The sequence below is a fragment of the Zeugodacus cucurbitae genome, chromosome 2 (genome assembly GCF_028554725.1).
Source record: "Zeugodacus cucurbitae isolate PBARC_wt_2022May chromosome 2, idZeuCucr1.2, whole genome shotgun sequence".
Taxonomy (NCBI): domain Eukaryota; kingdom Metazoa; phylum Arthropoda; class Insecta; order Diptera; family Tephritidae; genus Zeugodacus; species Zeugodacus cucurbitae.
The window spans coordinates 70,358,672-70,376,193 of record NC_071667.1 but is presented as its reverse complement, the minus strand read 5'-3'; the positions used below and the strand labels follow the sequence as shown (position 1 = coordinate 70,376,193).

At 34.8% G+C, this 17,522-nt stretch overlaps 2 protein-coding genes across 5 annotated transcripts in view; one reads left to right on the top strand and one right to left on the bottom strand.

Annotated features, from left to right (window-relative positions):
* LOC105211945 (histone-lysine N-methyltransferase PR-Set7) overlaps positions 1–17,522 on the bottom strand; it is a 117,888-nt gene that overhangs the window by 22,606 nt on the left and 77,760 nt on the right. The gene's annotated exons all lie outside the window — the stretch shown is intronic.
* Positions 5,719–17,522, top strand: part of LOC105211959 (disintegrin and metalloproteinase domain-containing protein 10) — an 87,971-nt gene continuing 76,167 nt past the window's right edge. For both annotated transcript variants that reach the window (XM_054225593.1, XM_054225594.1), the window contains exon 1: positions 5,719–5,943. In XM_054225593.1, coding sequence (XP_054081568.1) covers positions 5,862–5,943 — 82 coding nt within the window. In that variant the 5' untranslated portion in view covers positions 5,719–5,861. The remainder of the gene's footprint in view (positions 5,944–17,522) is intronic.

Here is a 17,522-nt window from a genome sequence, read left to right as displayed (position 1 = left end):
AGACACGAAAATCACCGAGTTCACTTCGAGTAAAATGTCTAACTTTAGCGGCTGCTACAGGCAAAGGAATCAAGATGAAAGGAAAAATAAAATTGACAATTGGACTTTTGAACAAAATTCCCGTTATTTTTTGAACACACATTTATATATGTATGCTTGTTTGTGTGTGTGTTTTCGCTGCCTTTTTTGTACGACGTCGTGTATCCGTCGGATAAGTTTGGTTATTCTTGTACTCAATTATACGGGAATTACGCGTCTATCTACGCTTCACGAGTGGCTAACCAAGTAGACACACAAATACGTACTTACATACTCATGACACCCGCATTAGCCATATGGGCGAGCGCACACATGTAACTGCACACATACATATAACACATCCACACATATATACATAAATATCACTCATAGGTAAAACTATCTTCCTCAAAATGAATTGAGGTGTGTAATATGCGCGCACACTCATTCACACACACACCCTAGTAGCAGCCATGTTGTGCTCGCTGAGTTGGCCAAGGCTTGGCCAACAGTTGACTGTAATGGATTAATTGTTGCAATGTGACAGTTATTACTTCTACTTGTGCATTTGATGATCGTTACTTTTATTTTCATTACTTCTACACGCATTTCACTCGCCTGCTTTGTTTTTGTTTTTGTGTTACTTTACTTCATTATTATTATTATTATTTTCCTTTCCTGCCTGTTTTTTGCATTACTTATACGTCCCCTCCAACTTTGCGCTGTGTTGTGTTGTTGTTGTTGGTGTTGGTGGTGAGTGTAGCCACTTCGAGGTGAGTTAATTAGCGCATCTAAGCACCTAATAGGCATACTTTTCGCAACTTTTATTTCATTATTAGTTAAGTGCGTGTGTGTGTGTGTGCGCGCGGTTCAACGCCTAACCAGTTAGCGGTGTTTATTAAGGGGAGAAATAATATATGATTATTTAATTGTGGGTTTACTACTGGAGTTCAGTGTAGTTGTGTTAAGGTTTTTCACATTACAATTGCTGGAAGTTTTGTCCGTATATCGTTAACAATAATATTTTTTTCTTATTTAAAGAGACTTCTCACAGATCATCCTAAACCAAATCCTACTTGATTTTATAACTTATAATTGAATAATATATATCCACAAGATCATAGAAAATATCATTCTTCTCAAATCTGTGCTTTTCGTGCTGATTGAATATATTTTTAGAAGTCAAAACTCGAACACATAAAAAAACAAAAACAATATTAATACTAACCATTTGTATTGTTTTATGCATTTGGGAAAGAAAATGTGTACCTCAGCATATTAAAAATAAATAAACACCTCTATCGTGAATGTCGGGTGGCAGTAGATAGTCGACTAATGAGCGATTATCGACTACAGGAACTATTATAATGGTCGATGAGTCGCTTAACCATCGACTGTGAATGCTTTTCAATCGCTCATTTGTTGTCAAACATTTTTCAATCGTTAGAAATTTTAGAATTTTGTCGATCAAAATAGCAAAATAAAATCGAATCGATTCAATTAGCTGGAGTCTATTCTACTGCCAATCGACACTCGCAATAGGGGGGAATGTGTGTTCTTTAAACATTCTATTTGTCAAATTTTGTTTTAAATTTTAATATTTTTCTAGGAAGATTATTTCAAATTAAAATCTGTCGTAAAAGAGTTTCGATACTCATCAAAAGCAGAGGCTTGGCAATTAATCAATACAGTGATTAAACGAAAAATAGCGAAAATGGAAGGCATATTTCTTCAAAACGAATCAAAAGATTTCAAAATTGAGTTATATGGGAAGTAGACGTAGTTGTAAACGCATTTCGCCCATATTCCACCCGTGTCATCAGGGTGTCAAGAAAGTGTTATATACCGAATTTCATTGAAATCGGTCTTGAGATATAGTTTTTGACCCTTAAGTGGGTGACGCCACGCCCATTTTCCATTTTGTAAAAAAATCTCAGTGCAGCTTCCTTCTGCCATTTCTTATGTAAAATTTGGTGTTTCTGACGTTTTTTGTTAGTGAGTTAACGCACTTTTAGTAATTTTCAACCTAACCTTTGTATGGGAGGTGGGCGTGGTTATTATCCGATTTCTCATTTTCGGACTGTATAAGGAAATGGCTAACATAAACGACTGCAGAAAGTTTGGTTTATATAGCTTTATTGGTTTGCGAGTTATATACAAAAAACCTATTTGGGGGCGGAAACACGCCCACTTTTCAAAACCAATTATATTCAAATGTGCCCCTCCCTAATGGGATCCTATGTTTCAAATTTCATTTTCATAACTTTATTTATGGCTTAGTTATGACACTGTATAGGTTTTCGGTTTCCGCCATTTTGTGGGCGTGGCAGTGGACCGATTTTGCCCATTTTCGAAAGCAACCTCCTCAGGGTGCCAAGGAACATGTGTTCCAAGTTTCATTAAGATATCTTAATTTTTACTCAAGTTTTCGTTTGCACGGACAGACGGACGGACAGACATCCGGATTTGAAATCCACTCGTCATCCTGATCATTTATGTATATATATAACCCCATATCTAACTCTTATATTTCTTGGTGACACAAACAACCGTTATGTGAACAAAACTATAATACTCTGTGCAACAGGTTGCGAGAGTATAAAAATATCAGTTTACTTGCAATTGGTAACACTTGTAAAAAAGTTTTTAATTCATTAATTTCTAAATAGTGCAAAAATGTAGCTTACTTTTCAGCGCGATGACGAAAAGTACTACTGAATATGTACTTCGTAGTTTTTTATTTAATTTCCTTTCATTTACATGAAAGGCGCTATCTTATTGATTTACATTATTTTATATTTGACTAAATTTTGAGGTTAAAAAGTATAGTTTTAGGGATGTTTATATAAAATCTACACCAAACTGAAACTACTCGTATTTTCCTAAACTTTCCTTATTATTTTACGGGGTTAGGGGTAGTCAGAGACACGAAAAAATTAGAATTTTCAGTAATTTTTTTTTGCTATTAACTCATGCTATTTTACAAAAGTAATAATATGGCATTATTACACAATGTTTTGACTTGAAGTCATGAAAATTTGAAAAAAAAGTTGTAATTTCCAAAGTTATAGCTGTCTGTGTTGACCCAGTTTCAAAAAAAGGTCCTTGCGGTGACAATCATAAGTGCTTGGAGATTCATCTAAAATCAATCGAATAAAAAAAATAGTTTTATAAATAGATAATCCTTTGCCTGAACCCTTTTTTTTCAAAAATTAACAAAATTGCGGACTCAGGAAATTTTTTTCTAGATTTTCGGAAAAAATCAACAGTTAATTGGTCTTAAAAAATCGAAATTAAAAAAAAATCTTTGGTTCAGGCCTGAGTTTATTATGCATTCTAAAAGCTGCAGAAATTTCATTAAAATCTACCGAGCGGTTTTCGAGTTACAGTTGTCACTAGTTCAAAAAACATACGTTTTGAGAAAAAAGCATTTCAAATTTCACACGAGCGTGTTGGAGTGCCCGAGCGCTCGTTGTTATTTGTCAAATAACTCTGAAAGCAATTATCGGATAAACTTCAAATTTTCAGAGTATATTTTTAAGAGTAAAGAAGAAGAAAAAATTAATTTTTTGAAAATCCTGACTACCCCTAACCCCTTAAGGAAATCCTTCATTATTTCAACTTCCCGAATTTTGCAATACCAACTTTGGAGCTCAGCTATTGTTTTATTGTTTTATTGTTTTTAATCTTAAACAAATAGCAATAAAGCCTTTTCGAAGAAGTTTCATAACTAATGCCAGTTTATAGGACCTCTTTGGAATGTCGAAAAACCCGTCTAGTACCAAAACAGATTTATGGTTTCTAAACGTATTTTATTTGATAGAAAAATTGACTTGTAATCTATGCAAGATGAATTGTTAAGCATTTTGAATCAATTTAATTAAATTATAATCCAGAAATCCCAAAGTCATTGGCTAAAATTATTGGTGAGTTCAGAACAAAGTTAAATTTTACAAAAATTCTTCTTATTTCTCTCAGTCGGCTTTTGTTTTATACCCATCATATAGTTTATATTAGAGCTCTTGGTATTCGACTAATCGACTAACCGAATAGGTCATTATTCGAATAATAATATTCGTCAGTCATCGACTATTCGATTAACAGAAACACAGGATAAATGCGCACAATTGACATTTTCACAAGTAAAAACAAACAAAAATTAAGGGCTGCTTGGATTTCAAACAATTTTCATTTATTCGAATAGTGACAGTATAACTATCGAATAACCGTAGTAGAACGACTATTCGAATAGTCGTAACATTGCGACTAATCGAATAGTGCTAACCGGTTATTGTCGTCGGTTACAAACCGGATATTCGAATAAGCGGTTTTGAGGTTAATCGATTAATTTTAAGAGCCCTAGTTTATATACACATATATGTATGTACGTATATGCATGTACCTATAGGTTCAACAAGGGTTTCATGACAAGCTATGTAGTATTATTTAGGGGCAAATCATGTTATAACTGCAATAGAACACGCGCTTACAGCCTTAGGGCTTAACATGGGACTTTTTCAGCAGCTAAACGAATGAGAACAAATAGGAAACTTAAATTCAATATAATGATTTATTTTATATGTAACATTGGGAAATAGAAAAATATCATTTTGTTGTTGTTGTTTTTCAACTACGATTATACTTGTATCAATTTCACAGAAATAAATAAAACTAATTTTTAACAATTTCTTTAATTTCAGCTGCACATTTGTGTGTGTATTATATGTGCGAAGCGCGTGTTTAACTAAACCAACATTGGCCACAACAAATACATACATACACAATTTGTATGAATATTCGGTCGGTATTTCTCCTGTGATATTTAATCAAAAATTTCTGTTTCCTAGAACAACTGAAATTTAGCAAATATTCAAGCGTGTACAACAAAAACAACAACACGTACATACACATAAATATACCACAAACACGCGCAATACAAGTGGCAAGCGGCAAGCAGTTGTTGTTATTAAATAATTTCATGTGTGCGTGTGTGTGTGTGTTTTTGCATTTTTGACATGTGCTTGGCGTGTTCGAAACGGTGATGTTACCAAATAAACTGGTTGTAATCTACTGCCAACAAACGACGCCAGAACAAGAACGTACCAACGATAACAGTATCAACACCAGCAGCAACATCATCAACAGCATAAGCAACACCAGCAACAACAACAACAAGCATAGCAAAAAGAACAACAACTGCATTAGCACGAGGAACAGCAGGCACACCAGCAACAACAGTAACAACGACAACAACGACATTGGCAATTGCCAGCACCACAACGTGAACGACAGCGGCAGCGACGCTGACTACGTCAATAACGGCCACGCCTCAATCAAGTATGAAAATTGTGTTGGTCAAGTGTGTCGTGTTAGTGGTTGCATTTTGAGTGTGTTAACGTCGTTACCAAGTCTGCTGCTGCAGCAGCAACAAGCGAACACGCATCACGTTTGCGTACCACACCAGCAACAACACCAACAACAACCATATAAACAACAACCGCAACGAGTTGTACAACAACCACAACAAAAGCGATTGCCACGGCAAAGCCAAGAAAAGCTAAAGCAAAAGCAAAAGCAAAAACAAATACAAGTGCATAAACATAAATATAAACAACAACAACAACAACGACGACTACAACAAACAGTTTGTAGAAGAACACTTAGGAAACCAGCAGCAACAACAACAACAACTATAACGTACTCTGCAAATAGCAGTACGTATCCATTGCCGGCAAACTTCCGTCATTCACCATTCACCAAAGTACGGCCAGTGAGGGCTATTGAACTATTGTATGCGAAGCAAAAGTATTGGAAACGGAAATTTGCAAACATAATTCGAAAATATGAATTTAATTATTGTCGCCATTGTGCTACTAATGGCCCACAAGGAATACATGGCAAGCCCAACACCATTAAAATTACCAGGTGAGTGGTGATCATTTCGAGCAAATATAGATATACAAACATACATACAAACATATATTCAACATAAACCATATAAATCTGCCCGCAACTATTAAGTCATGTGTACATAAATGTAGTAACGTCTAATATCCTCTCACATACTTACGTATATTTGTAAGTTGGATATGCGTAACGTATATTACGTCTGGTTGAGATTACGTAGCTTATAATGAAAAATTCATGCGAAACTCTGACATCTATCTGCATATTAATGTATTTTTGATGCGGTCGGTGTCCTGGGCAATACATACATATACACTAAGCCCAGTACTGTACTCCACTCCACTCCACTCTACTACACACCAATGGCAAGGCAACGTCATAAACGTCCACAATGAATTATTCACATAGTGACTGAGCGGCTGAGTGCGGTGCCGTGTGCGATGGGGCGGGAGTTTTAAAGTAGCTCAACGCAATGTTGCTTTGTAAACAATATTAGTCGTCGTCGTCGTCGTTAGTGGGGGGTTTGGAAGACTATGGCAAAGGACGTTAAGTCTTGTATTATGGCGAAATAAAATATTACTGCTTCGTTTGCTTTCGACTTTTCCATACACACTTTTAAGTCAATAATAAGTAGAATTTCCGTTTGATAGCATTTAAAGTTGTTGTTGTAGGAAATATGTTGTATTTTTGCATACAAAAGATGTCTGATTCGTCTCAGTTCTTTGTTAGCGGATCAAAAAACTTGTACTGTTTTAATATTTTTTCCCACACAGCTGTTGTTTGAACTTCTACACAATGTTTGGATAATTCAATCAAGTTTATTTTTATGGAAAACCTTTTCAATTTAACCCTTGTTAATTTTCTAAACGGAGCAAAAGTTTTCAATTGTTTTTTAAAGTTTTCTTGTACATACACACACCTTCTGGTAGTGAACTTCCTTGTTATTATTGGTATTCAATATACCGATATGAAACTTTTCTCAACAACTTTCAGCAGCAATCTTCCTTTTTTGTATACATAATTCCTTATTTTTTCCATTGACTGCCATATTAATACCATATAAACTTTATTCAATTTTTTTCAAAAATTATTTATCGAACAAAACCCACTAGGTTAGGTCAAGGGGTAGATCTCCGCATCTACAAAGAATCTCACTTAGACAGCATTTGTGACAGCCAAATACTCCTGTCGGATCGCCAATACCTTTATGATTTAACAAAGCGCTTGGACTCTGTTAAAGTTCTATAGTCCGTTAATGTCGATTCCAGTCACTTCGCTGTATACGTTGTAGGTGTACCACCGATATGTTTTAACCTTTGTGTGGTGAATGCTGTACATTGAAGGAGGAAGTGCTTGGTTGATTCCTGTTCGCCTTCCTCCAAGCAGTTTTGGCAACTAGCGTCTGACTTGATTAAAGCCCACTAAATGCTTTTTATTATTTTATAGCGCTCAAGAACACTCGATAAAATACTAAAATACTTTTACAACAACGGCAGAAATAAGATCTATGTTCCGTGACCAAACTTAGTGGGAACTCACGATGATATTTAAACAGCCATGGTTAGTATGCCGACCATTTTCTAATTTGAAAGACTTCCGCCTAACTATTGAGACACAATTCACTTCAAACAAACAAAAGTCTGGTCCAAAACCTTTAAGGTGTACCCATAAGAATACTTGGTAATTTTGCTACTCGCTTACAAACAAAAATCAGACTATTTTGTGAAAAAACGAATTCGCATGTCTGAAAAACATCATATTTTAGATTCTTACCGTTAGATTAAAAAAGCACTGCTTGTGAATCTAAGGTTAACATCTAAAATAACGGAAATTTTAAAATTTCGCGGGTTTGGAGAGTCCGCTTCGTCTATAACAGTCGCTGAGGTTACAAGTGTTTTTATGAGCTAAGCAATTTTTGAACAATACTGTAACTATGCCCCAGGCTCCATATTCACTAGAGATGGCTCTATGTGACTCTTTTCTATTTCCAAAAAAAAAAAAATAAACCTTAAAGGTCGGTCGTTTTACAAGTAAATGAGAATCGCTGAAAGAGCCAAAGGTTATCCCAAAATTCGTGTTTGAGAAGTGTTTCGCTGATTGCAAGAATCAACTGGGATTAGTTTAGACGAATGAATAAATATTTTTTTTACAAAAAAAACGAAAATTCCAGTATTACAAAAAATTCGACTAATATTTTACGGCTCTGGTGGAACATGAGTTATTGTAATACAAAATTGAGATATTCCATCAATGTGAACAATAAAAAGATAAATATGATATATTCAAACATAAATAACTCGATTGCACTTTTTTCTTTCAAAAAATAATCAAATCTGTGATTCATAATCCTTGACCTCAATTAAACTGTCGCAAAAAGTGTGGTTAATCTGCTGACATAATTTATGATTATTCCATCAAAGCAAAACTGACATTATTTTTTGAGTGGTATTATTTAAAATTCTTTCTATTATTACCGGTTTCTATTGAATTTTTTAATAATCAAAAAAACTGTAATAGCTTTCAACTTCAAACCCACTCTACCATGGTTTATGGTCGTATTGTTTTGGTTCCACGAAAAAATGAGCAATTTACTCATTGCGCTCCCTTGAAAATATTGAAATATAAAATATTTAGCTATTTTCCAGTGCTATTGTATTAAATTAGCAAAACTGTGACCTCGCAATTGTTTTAAAAATGTTTTTTTTTTAATGTAAAAAATATTGCCTTAATTTTTCGAAAGCTATGTTCTATTGAAAAATCGCAATAATTTTTCTGCTTTACTTATTTTGTATTTTTATGCTGTGGCTTCAATATCAGTCAATGTATGAATACATATTTTTGGTAATATTTAAAAAAAAAGCTTAAGTCGGCTTAAACTAGCTGGTTTAGTTGTGAGTTCCAACAAGTATGAGGATATATTTTACTTAAATTTTGTCATAATATGAAGCTATGGATTTAAATGGTTCATTGAGTTAAAACTTAGCGCTGAGTATTGATTATGTATCTCAGAATAAATTAAATTGATCCTAATAACTAATTTCGACTTAAGCTATTTTAACATTTTACAATTTTTTCAAATATATTTTTATTGACTTTATTGCTATTTCTCAAACAAAAGCGCTCGAAAATGTTGCTACTAAGTGGTTGATATTTAATCTTTTTCATTTTATGTAATTTTTAAAATATTCAAATAAACATCATTGAGATCCAATATATTGAATGTATAAATTTGTTTAGAGCAACTCAAAGTAGTCATGATAAATAAATGAATACAAAAAAGAATTTGTACATATGTAAATATGTATATATTTACCATATAAATATATATTTAATGTGTGTATATATCTACTATTTATTTCCCAAAATTGCAGATAAGAAAAATGTTCATCAAAACTTTCAACTTTTCTGCTTTAAAACAAATATCTAACGAATTTAGCACAGCATTCAGCTAAAGTGTGTACATATATATGTATATCGATAATGTATAACTGTATATAGTAGATAGGTATGTAAATTGCTTTTGCGCAATAATTGAAATAAGTTATTTACCGTTGAGATGCAAATGCAAAAGTGAAAATGTAATTGAAATGCGGAATGTGGAATGCAAGAAGAAAATCAATGAAAAACTGAGGAGGAAGCTGATGGTGTTGTAAATGAGAGAATAAAGTTAATTGAATTGATTGAAATCATGGAAAATAAATTAATTTGATTTTATGATTAAATGGAGCTTTTATGCCTGACCACTTCATTTTAATTATTACTCACTGTCGTCATGTTCAGTCACTTGGGCATGTGCTGAGTCGAAAGAGCGAGCGGCTGAGTAACGGCAGATAGGCGAAGTTAAAAATCTGTAATACAGCAAAGATATATTGTTGTTGTGTTTGTTGTTGTAGTTAGATGCTGATTTGTTGACATTTGCGGTGTAGATACTCCAGCAGCTGTGCCACCTTTGACAGGCAGACGTGTGCTGGTGAGCCTCAATGCAAATTAAGTTAATATAATTTCTAAAGTTGACTCAGCATGTGTAAATTGGGCACAAACGCACACACACACAAACACACACATGCATATGTATGTAGGTAGAGAGATAACTACGGTTAAATAAACGTACGCCAAACACGTGTCCATAACGCCCAAGCAAATGAACCCTTGTATGCTGCATACATACACATACATACATATACCATAGACGCCCAGTCCTGACAGCACACATGCTTTACACTGCGGTCTGCCATCCAACACACACATACATTCGTACTCATACACACGCATGACTTAATTTTTAAATCCTTAATATCGGCAAGTGGGTGTTTAACGCAAAGAATCACGGGGAGTTTATTCGAGAGCTCGAGCTCGTGCTGCTGCTGCTGCTGATCGGCTGCGGAGGATTAACCGAACACCAGCCAATTTAAAATGTCAATTAATTAGCAGATTGCCAACAGATGCATACAAGTGGAAAATTGATTACTGCTACATAACGGCACAAATCATCTCTTTCTCTCGAAATCATCTGATGTCATGTGCACTGAGACGATTTGATTTCGGTCTTTTTCACTACTCCGCCCTGCTGCCCCGCCTCCCTACGATTGGTAAACTCAAAGCCGGAGTGTAAGCAGCAGCAGCAGCGGCGACGGACGGACGGACGGTAACAAGGTTCGTTGCGGTGTCAGGGACAAAGCCAACCGCGCATGGGTTTGCCTTGTTGCCTCACCATGCCATGCCATGCCAAGCCAATGCATTCGATTCGGTTCGGTTTAATTGGTCTCACTGCGGGTGAGTCTACAGTTATGTGCGACTGACAGACTTGAATGGCGAAAATTCATATAATAAAAAAATTATGTTTTTATCATTAGCGATTTTTTTTTTTAATTTTTTAGTTTCAAATTTAAGGTGTTACCCAGCACGAAACTTGTTGAAAGTATTTAGTTAGACTGGTGAATAATGGTGGCAAAATTCGTTTAAGGTTTAAGGTTAAGCACTGCTTAACGAAAGTTTTAATAACACATTTAAGTTTCTGTGTGGTCTTGAAAGCTACTTTTTATTATATAATAAATAAAATTTTTCTGTGCTCTAATAAAATTTGCATAATTTTTGGCAAGTCGAGGTCAAGGTTACCAATGAATTGTTTAGTATTTCTTATCAAAATTACCTACAACAATTGTAATGGCATTTCAAGACACTTATACACGTCGATCAAATGTTTCGAATAAACTGTTGATTCATTTGAAAATATATTTTTTAACAGGTGGCAACACTTCCTAAAAATATTTTTATTTAAAATCGTTTTTAAACTCAATTAACTTGACCTGATCGTTGTAAACCGTAAATCAAAATATTAAATTATATTTTTTGAAAAAGTGGCAACCCTACATAAAAATTTTATCAACAATAAATTCTCTTAAATCTCTTTAATTAGTCGTCTTTCCTTATTTTATTAATTTTTTGGTCTTAAAATTTAAAAATAGATGGCAACTCTAAGTAATTAACCATTCCAAGTTAGAAGAGTATTAAGCGTCCCAATGCTCTTATTTCAATTTTAACCTTTAATTATCACCCTTGAAATGCCTACGTGCAAATCCCCACCCAAGTGGAAATTCCAAACTGATTACAACAACAACAAGCACTGTGTGTGTGTGGCATGTATGTACTACAACAATTTCGTTGCTAACACAACTAATTTAAGCCAATTTAAATTTTGCTATTTGTTAAGAAATCGATGGCTGCATTGAACAGCAGCAAAGGCCAAATGCAAGTACAACCCGAAAGCTGCCTGCCAACAATGCCAATAAAGTTGATGGCTCAGCAAGTGCAAGGCGATTCACACAAACACACACTCTCTCACATATACTTATGCATATGTATTCATTAGCACTGTGTGCCTGGCACTTCACACATTCCACACCACCTTTCACATTGTCATGCACAAATATTGTATGTGCAAACTCACGAGCACTCGTATATTTACACATCATTCAAGTAGTCATTGAATATATTTTCAGTGCTTATTGATTATGGAAAACTGTGAAAGGTTATTTAAATTGTTAAGTTTTCTAACTAACACTTGTTAGACGCTGACGCTGACGCTGTCTGTGAATGGAAAGCTCACGCGTTTGCATTGAAAAAATCGTGTGAAAGTTTTACGAAAAACGGAAGTGAAGGCTTATACACACATACTTACATACTATAATATGTACATACTAAAGTGTGAAAATGTATAAATAAACTTACGCTCGTACGAGGGTGGGTACACTAGTTTTAAGTTTTTGCGCTAAAGTATTCAAAATTTTATTCAAAATAGGGTGAATACGAATGATTTAGATTTACGAATATTTCGCTGAAATGAACTAGTAGTAAGTCATGTCCACTACAACTAAAAAGGATATTAGTTTGGTAGTCGAATATGTTTAACCCGAATAGAACCGGATTTGTCCCAACACAGAACTGTTTTCTCAACAAAAATCCTTTGATTCCGGTTGGTGTCGACTAACATAAAAATCATTGGTCGATCTTGGCTCTCCGACCATTAATTGCGAACCTCCAAGTGCATATAAGAATAATCTTATAAAATCCATTGCTTCTTTGGGAACTTTTTTAATGCTTTCAAGACCCTCTATTTGCTGGATAAAAATATAGTATTAAAGTAGAAGATCGCTTTTGCTCTACCAAATCTTAATAAAAAGATTGCCATTTTCTTGTCGAACTTGCTCTGATCTCTTTCTAAAATATCGGTATTAATATATAATAACAAGTTCTTTCAACTTTTATCTTTTATAATAAGATATAAGATTAGATTTATAAGAGCATTTAACATTAAGTTCTAACTAAGTGTTTTGTGGATCAAATCGATATTGAAGAAAGTTTTCTACATTCTACCTCTCTTTAGGTAGGTAGGTAGGTAGGTAAGGTAAGTGAATGCCGAACGACGCACCTAAGACTTAGGTGGCGCATTGTGATAACACAGGGACTGAAATACCCTCGTACTATCATATCCTCTTTGAACTACTCAGTGCTTTTGATGAAATTAATTAAATCTGTTTTATCTGTGCAACTTCGAGACATCGTCGAGGAAACCGCAATCGATAGTTACCATCCTTTTCCTGCATAAAGACTTTCATCTGCATAGATGATGTTCTACAGTCTCTCCTTCTTCTACTTCTTGGCAGCTTTTGCAGTAATCATTGCATGTTATCCCCAATCTGCTGGCATGTCTGCCAATAAGACATTGTACTGTTGGAACTCCGTCCAGATTTCATTCTTATATTATTCCCTTTACTTTTCAATAATCGGTAAGTGCGACTCATATTCCATTATTTCTACTAAGATTCAGCCATCTCTATGACATATTTGGATTCCTTTGAAGATTTATGATAAAGTAGAAAGCTAGTTCTACTAACAGCTCAAGGCATTATTTCACTAACTTCAAACTTATAGACTTTTGTGATTTCAAAGTCGCTTGGCGGTATGTGAATATAAAAATATTTCTAGTTCTTTTCTCTAAAATCTATGGACTATTATTCACGATTTATGAGTGGGTATGAGTGTTCAATGGTCCCTGGTCTAAGAAATGTCTTTCCAAGTATTTCTATCTTGTTAACTGATATTTATGTGGAACTCGAAAAAACTGGAACAGACAAACTAAAAAGGACGACAGCTTCATTGCCATTGTTATCTCTACAAAAATCAAATCAGTGGTAGATTCATTACTAGTGTGGTGAAATTGGTACCACATTGGATATAATCACAACTATAGTGATTATGTATAGTGATCTCACCAAAGTAGAACCCTTGAAGTGATTGAGAACAACATGAGATTTTCACCCAACTTGTTTAGAGAACAACATTTCACTTAATTAGGTTAAAGTTTTAATATATTAATGATGTTGAGGTGAGTTTTAAAATATGTGAAACATGTGGTAGAAGTAACTGAATTTTTTTTCAAATGGCAACACTGTAAATTTCAAATACTATATTATAATCAATATGTTCATGTCACGCTAGTGATTAGCCTTGCTTCTCAATCAACAGCCAAACAACAAAAATAAGAGTAAATATTTAATACTGAAAATTAACTAAAATTAAAGCAAAGTGCAATTTAATTGAATATACTCGTATTTGACACAAACATAAACGCAATTAGATATTTATTCAAGCATGCAGTCAATCAAATAAAATGCCTATTTGGCAAATTAAAGTGACTTTTGGCATGCGGAAAATTTCATGAATTTCACTCCATTGTAATTTGGTGATAAAATTTAATATTAATGATGACATTTCCCAGACTAATTTAATGAAAATATTTCACACAAGCAGAAAATTCTTTTGCCATTGCCACAAACACCTGCTGGACAACAACAAAAAAAAGGTAAAAGTGAAAAACGAAAATTTTCAAATCATAAAATTTGCATTTTAAAGCTACTTTTGCATTACTTTGCTTTAATTGAATATGCAACTAATTTATGCAAACGAAATTCAATTTCATGACATGGCATAGCACAAGCACAAGGAGAAAAAATGCAAAAACCTTCACTGCGCTATGCAGAAGTTTGTTTGTTGGTGGTTGATGTTGGTGTTGTTGTTGTTGTTATTTTTTTCTCAAGCATGGAGATCGATGGTTTGTTGGTTTGTTAGGCAGGATTATGGATGTTTGGCAGGTGCAGGTGTGCTGTGTACTTATGGCAATCTATGACATGCTGTACTATGCTATGTTATGCCATACTAAGCTCTTCTATGTTATGTCATATTTTGCTATGCTATGTTGTGTTCTGTTATGCTATGTTATGTCATGCTATGCAAATCCGATGGACACTTACACTATATAATTACCCGCTCCGGAAGTTAAGCTTTCTTAGTGAGACCACACAAGCAAATTTTGCCTCAGGATCTCAGAATCAAATAAGAATGTCATTGCTGTGCTATGCTATGTTACGCTCATGTTTTGCTATGCTATGTTGTGTTATGTTATGCTATGTTATGTTATGCTATGCTGTGCAGTGTTCTGCTGTACTCTGCTATGATATGTTATTATGGCATGTTATGCTGTGCTATGTTATGTCATGCTATGCTATGCTATGTTGTACTTATTTGCATGCATGCCACACATCACCTTATGCATTTTTATATGCAACATGTCTGCATGTAACTGTTCGCTTTAAGTGCAGCATTAAAGCATTTCAGTGTCATAAGCTGCTATTTGTTGAGGCGCCACAGCCACAGGATTTGACCCTTGCGCTATCGTATACAGTATATACTTGTAGCTCGTATGAGGCTTATATGCATATGCAAACAGCCGCTGCAAGCGCGTATGGAATTTATGAAATCTGTGCGTTCATGCGTTTACACATTGTTGTTGTTGCTTGCTGGCGAGGATTTCAAGCGTCAGTGCCTCGATTGAATGAAAAATGATTATTTATGCTGAAGTGATAAATACAAAATCCCCTTATAAGTAGTTGTCTGTTTTTACTGTCATTTTCACACGCACACACACACAAACACTCATATATATATATACTATACATATATATATATATGTATATGCACACGCACACTTAGCATACAATACAGTTGTAATGCTGCTCACTTAAATATTATGATTGAATTAAATCTTAATGAATGCTATGCATATTAAATCCTTTAGAGTGTATATTCCGGCTATGCGAGTGCTATAGATGTATGTGTGAGAGTATGGATGTGAGCTCTGTGTGTGTGTTTGCTTCGAAAAGGGACACAAGGGACGCATCAACACATTTCATTTCATTTCCACGTCATCACAAAATCGATTTCCCTGCCGTACAATGTTAATGCTATCTTTTTTGCCCAAACTCCCGCACGCACCACACCACACAGCGTTGCCACTTGATAACCTTATCGTGCATAGAGTGGCATGTGTGTATATATACTTGTATCTCTTACTGACCGCACAGTTTTCTATCAACACTGGCATATACATATATATAGAAGTGGATAAATAAAGTGAACACAGGAAACTTTCCGGCACACCCACACACACATGCACAGAAATATTGTTTACCCCTTGATTACGCGCAGCGCTAGGGTTTTGAGCACCTATATATATATGTGTATGTGTTCAGGAATGTGTTTTTTGCTTGTTACCGTGTTTGGTCGTTCGTGCGTTTGTTGAGCCAAAAAAGCTCAATGAAAAATTTATGTAAATTACAACATCAAGTCTGACCGACCGCAAAGTGTCTACACGCACTATAACACACACCAACAAACACTCGCGGATATACAGGAACTCATACTCGCACACGTGCTGGCAAATAACGACACACACACACACACACACATCCATAAATTTATAACGCCCGCGCGCTCGTTGAACGCGCCCACCTACAATCATGTTCACGTTTCGGCTGGGGATCCGCCTGTTTTTCGGGGCGGCGTTAGACATGCGAGTGCATAAAGTGGTTCAATTAAACATAACCGCAGGTATTGTCAACATCCAGCAGGGAAAACGAAAATCGAATAAGCAAACACAAAAACAACAACAAAAACCGCAAAAAAAGTGGAAACAAAATTACTTTCGAAAAAATTCTGGAGCGCCTACAATTTCGAATTTGTTGTTGTATTTCGCGTTTATTTCTATTGTTTTTTGTTTTGTAGTTTTATTTGACCAATTGATTTATTGTTGTTAGCTGCATTCCTGTTCGTTAAAGTGAACTTCAATTTGGCATATTTTTTTTTTTATTTTGACCATTTTTTGGAAAATTGAATTGCCAATACAAGCACTGCTGTTGCCGCACGGAAATTTTAAACTCCACTTAATTCGTGGCAAATGCAATTAAACCAGCTGAAATTCCATTTCGTGTAGCGACAAATACACAGGTTTGCACTTTTTGTGACAAAATGTGAATTTGTTTCGATTTTTAAAAGTGGGATTTCTGCGATAACAAAAGTATCAACGCAATTTCAAACCACTTTTGTATACTTTGAGCATATATTTGTTATTATTTTATGCACGAAATTGCTATTTTTTATTAAATAAGTATTTGGGTTTAAATTCAATGTTTATTTTTTAGTACAGAATGAATCGTATTTCTCTCTTAAGAATGAGTTATGTATATCCCTAAGTTTCGATTCCAACAAACTGAAAGAAACTTTTTCATATCAGATTTCTGACAGAATACCGTTATTAGTAGGAATTTTTTTGATTTAGTTCGGAAAATAATTACTAATTAATAGAACAGTAACTACTAACCTCTTCGCCTCATTGGTATTTACGAATCTTATATTAATAATGGGAATAGATGATATGGTGAGTCAAAAAATTTAAGTCATGTGGAGGATTCTGAAATCAGATTCGAGAGCTAGATTAGATTAAAAGGACTTCCTTTTCTTGTATGTATGTATGTGATTGACGTTCAACCGTTTAGCCGGTTATAGCCGAATCGATGAGAGCGCGCCACTCCTCTCTTTCCTTCGCAGTTCGGCGCAATTTGGAGATTCCAAGTGTAACCAGGTCGCTCTCCACCTGGTACCTCCAACGGAGTGAAGGCCTTCCCCTTCCTCGGCTTCCTCCGGAGGGTACTGCATCGAACACTTTCAGAGCTGGAGTGTTTTCGTCCATTCGGACAACATGA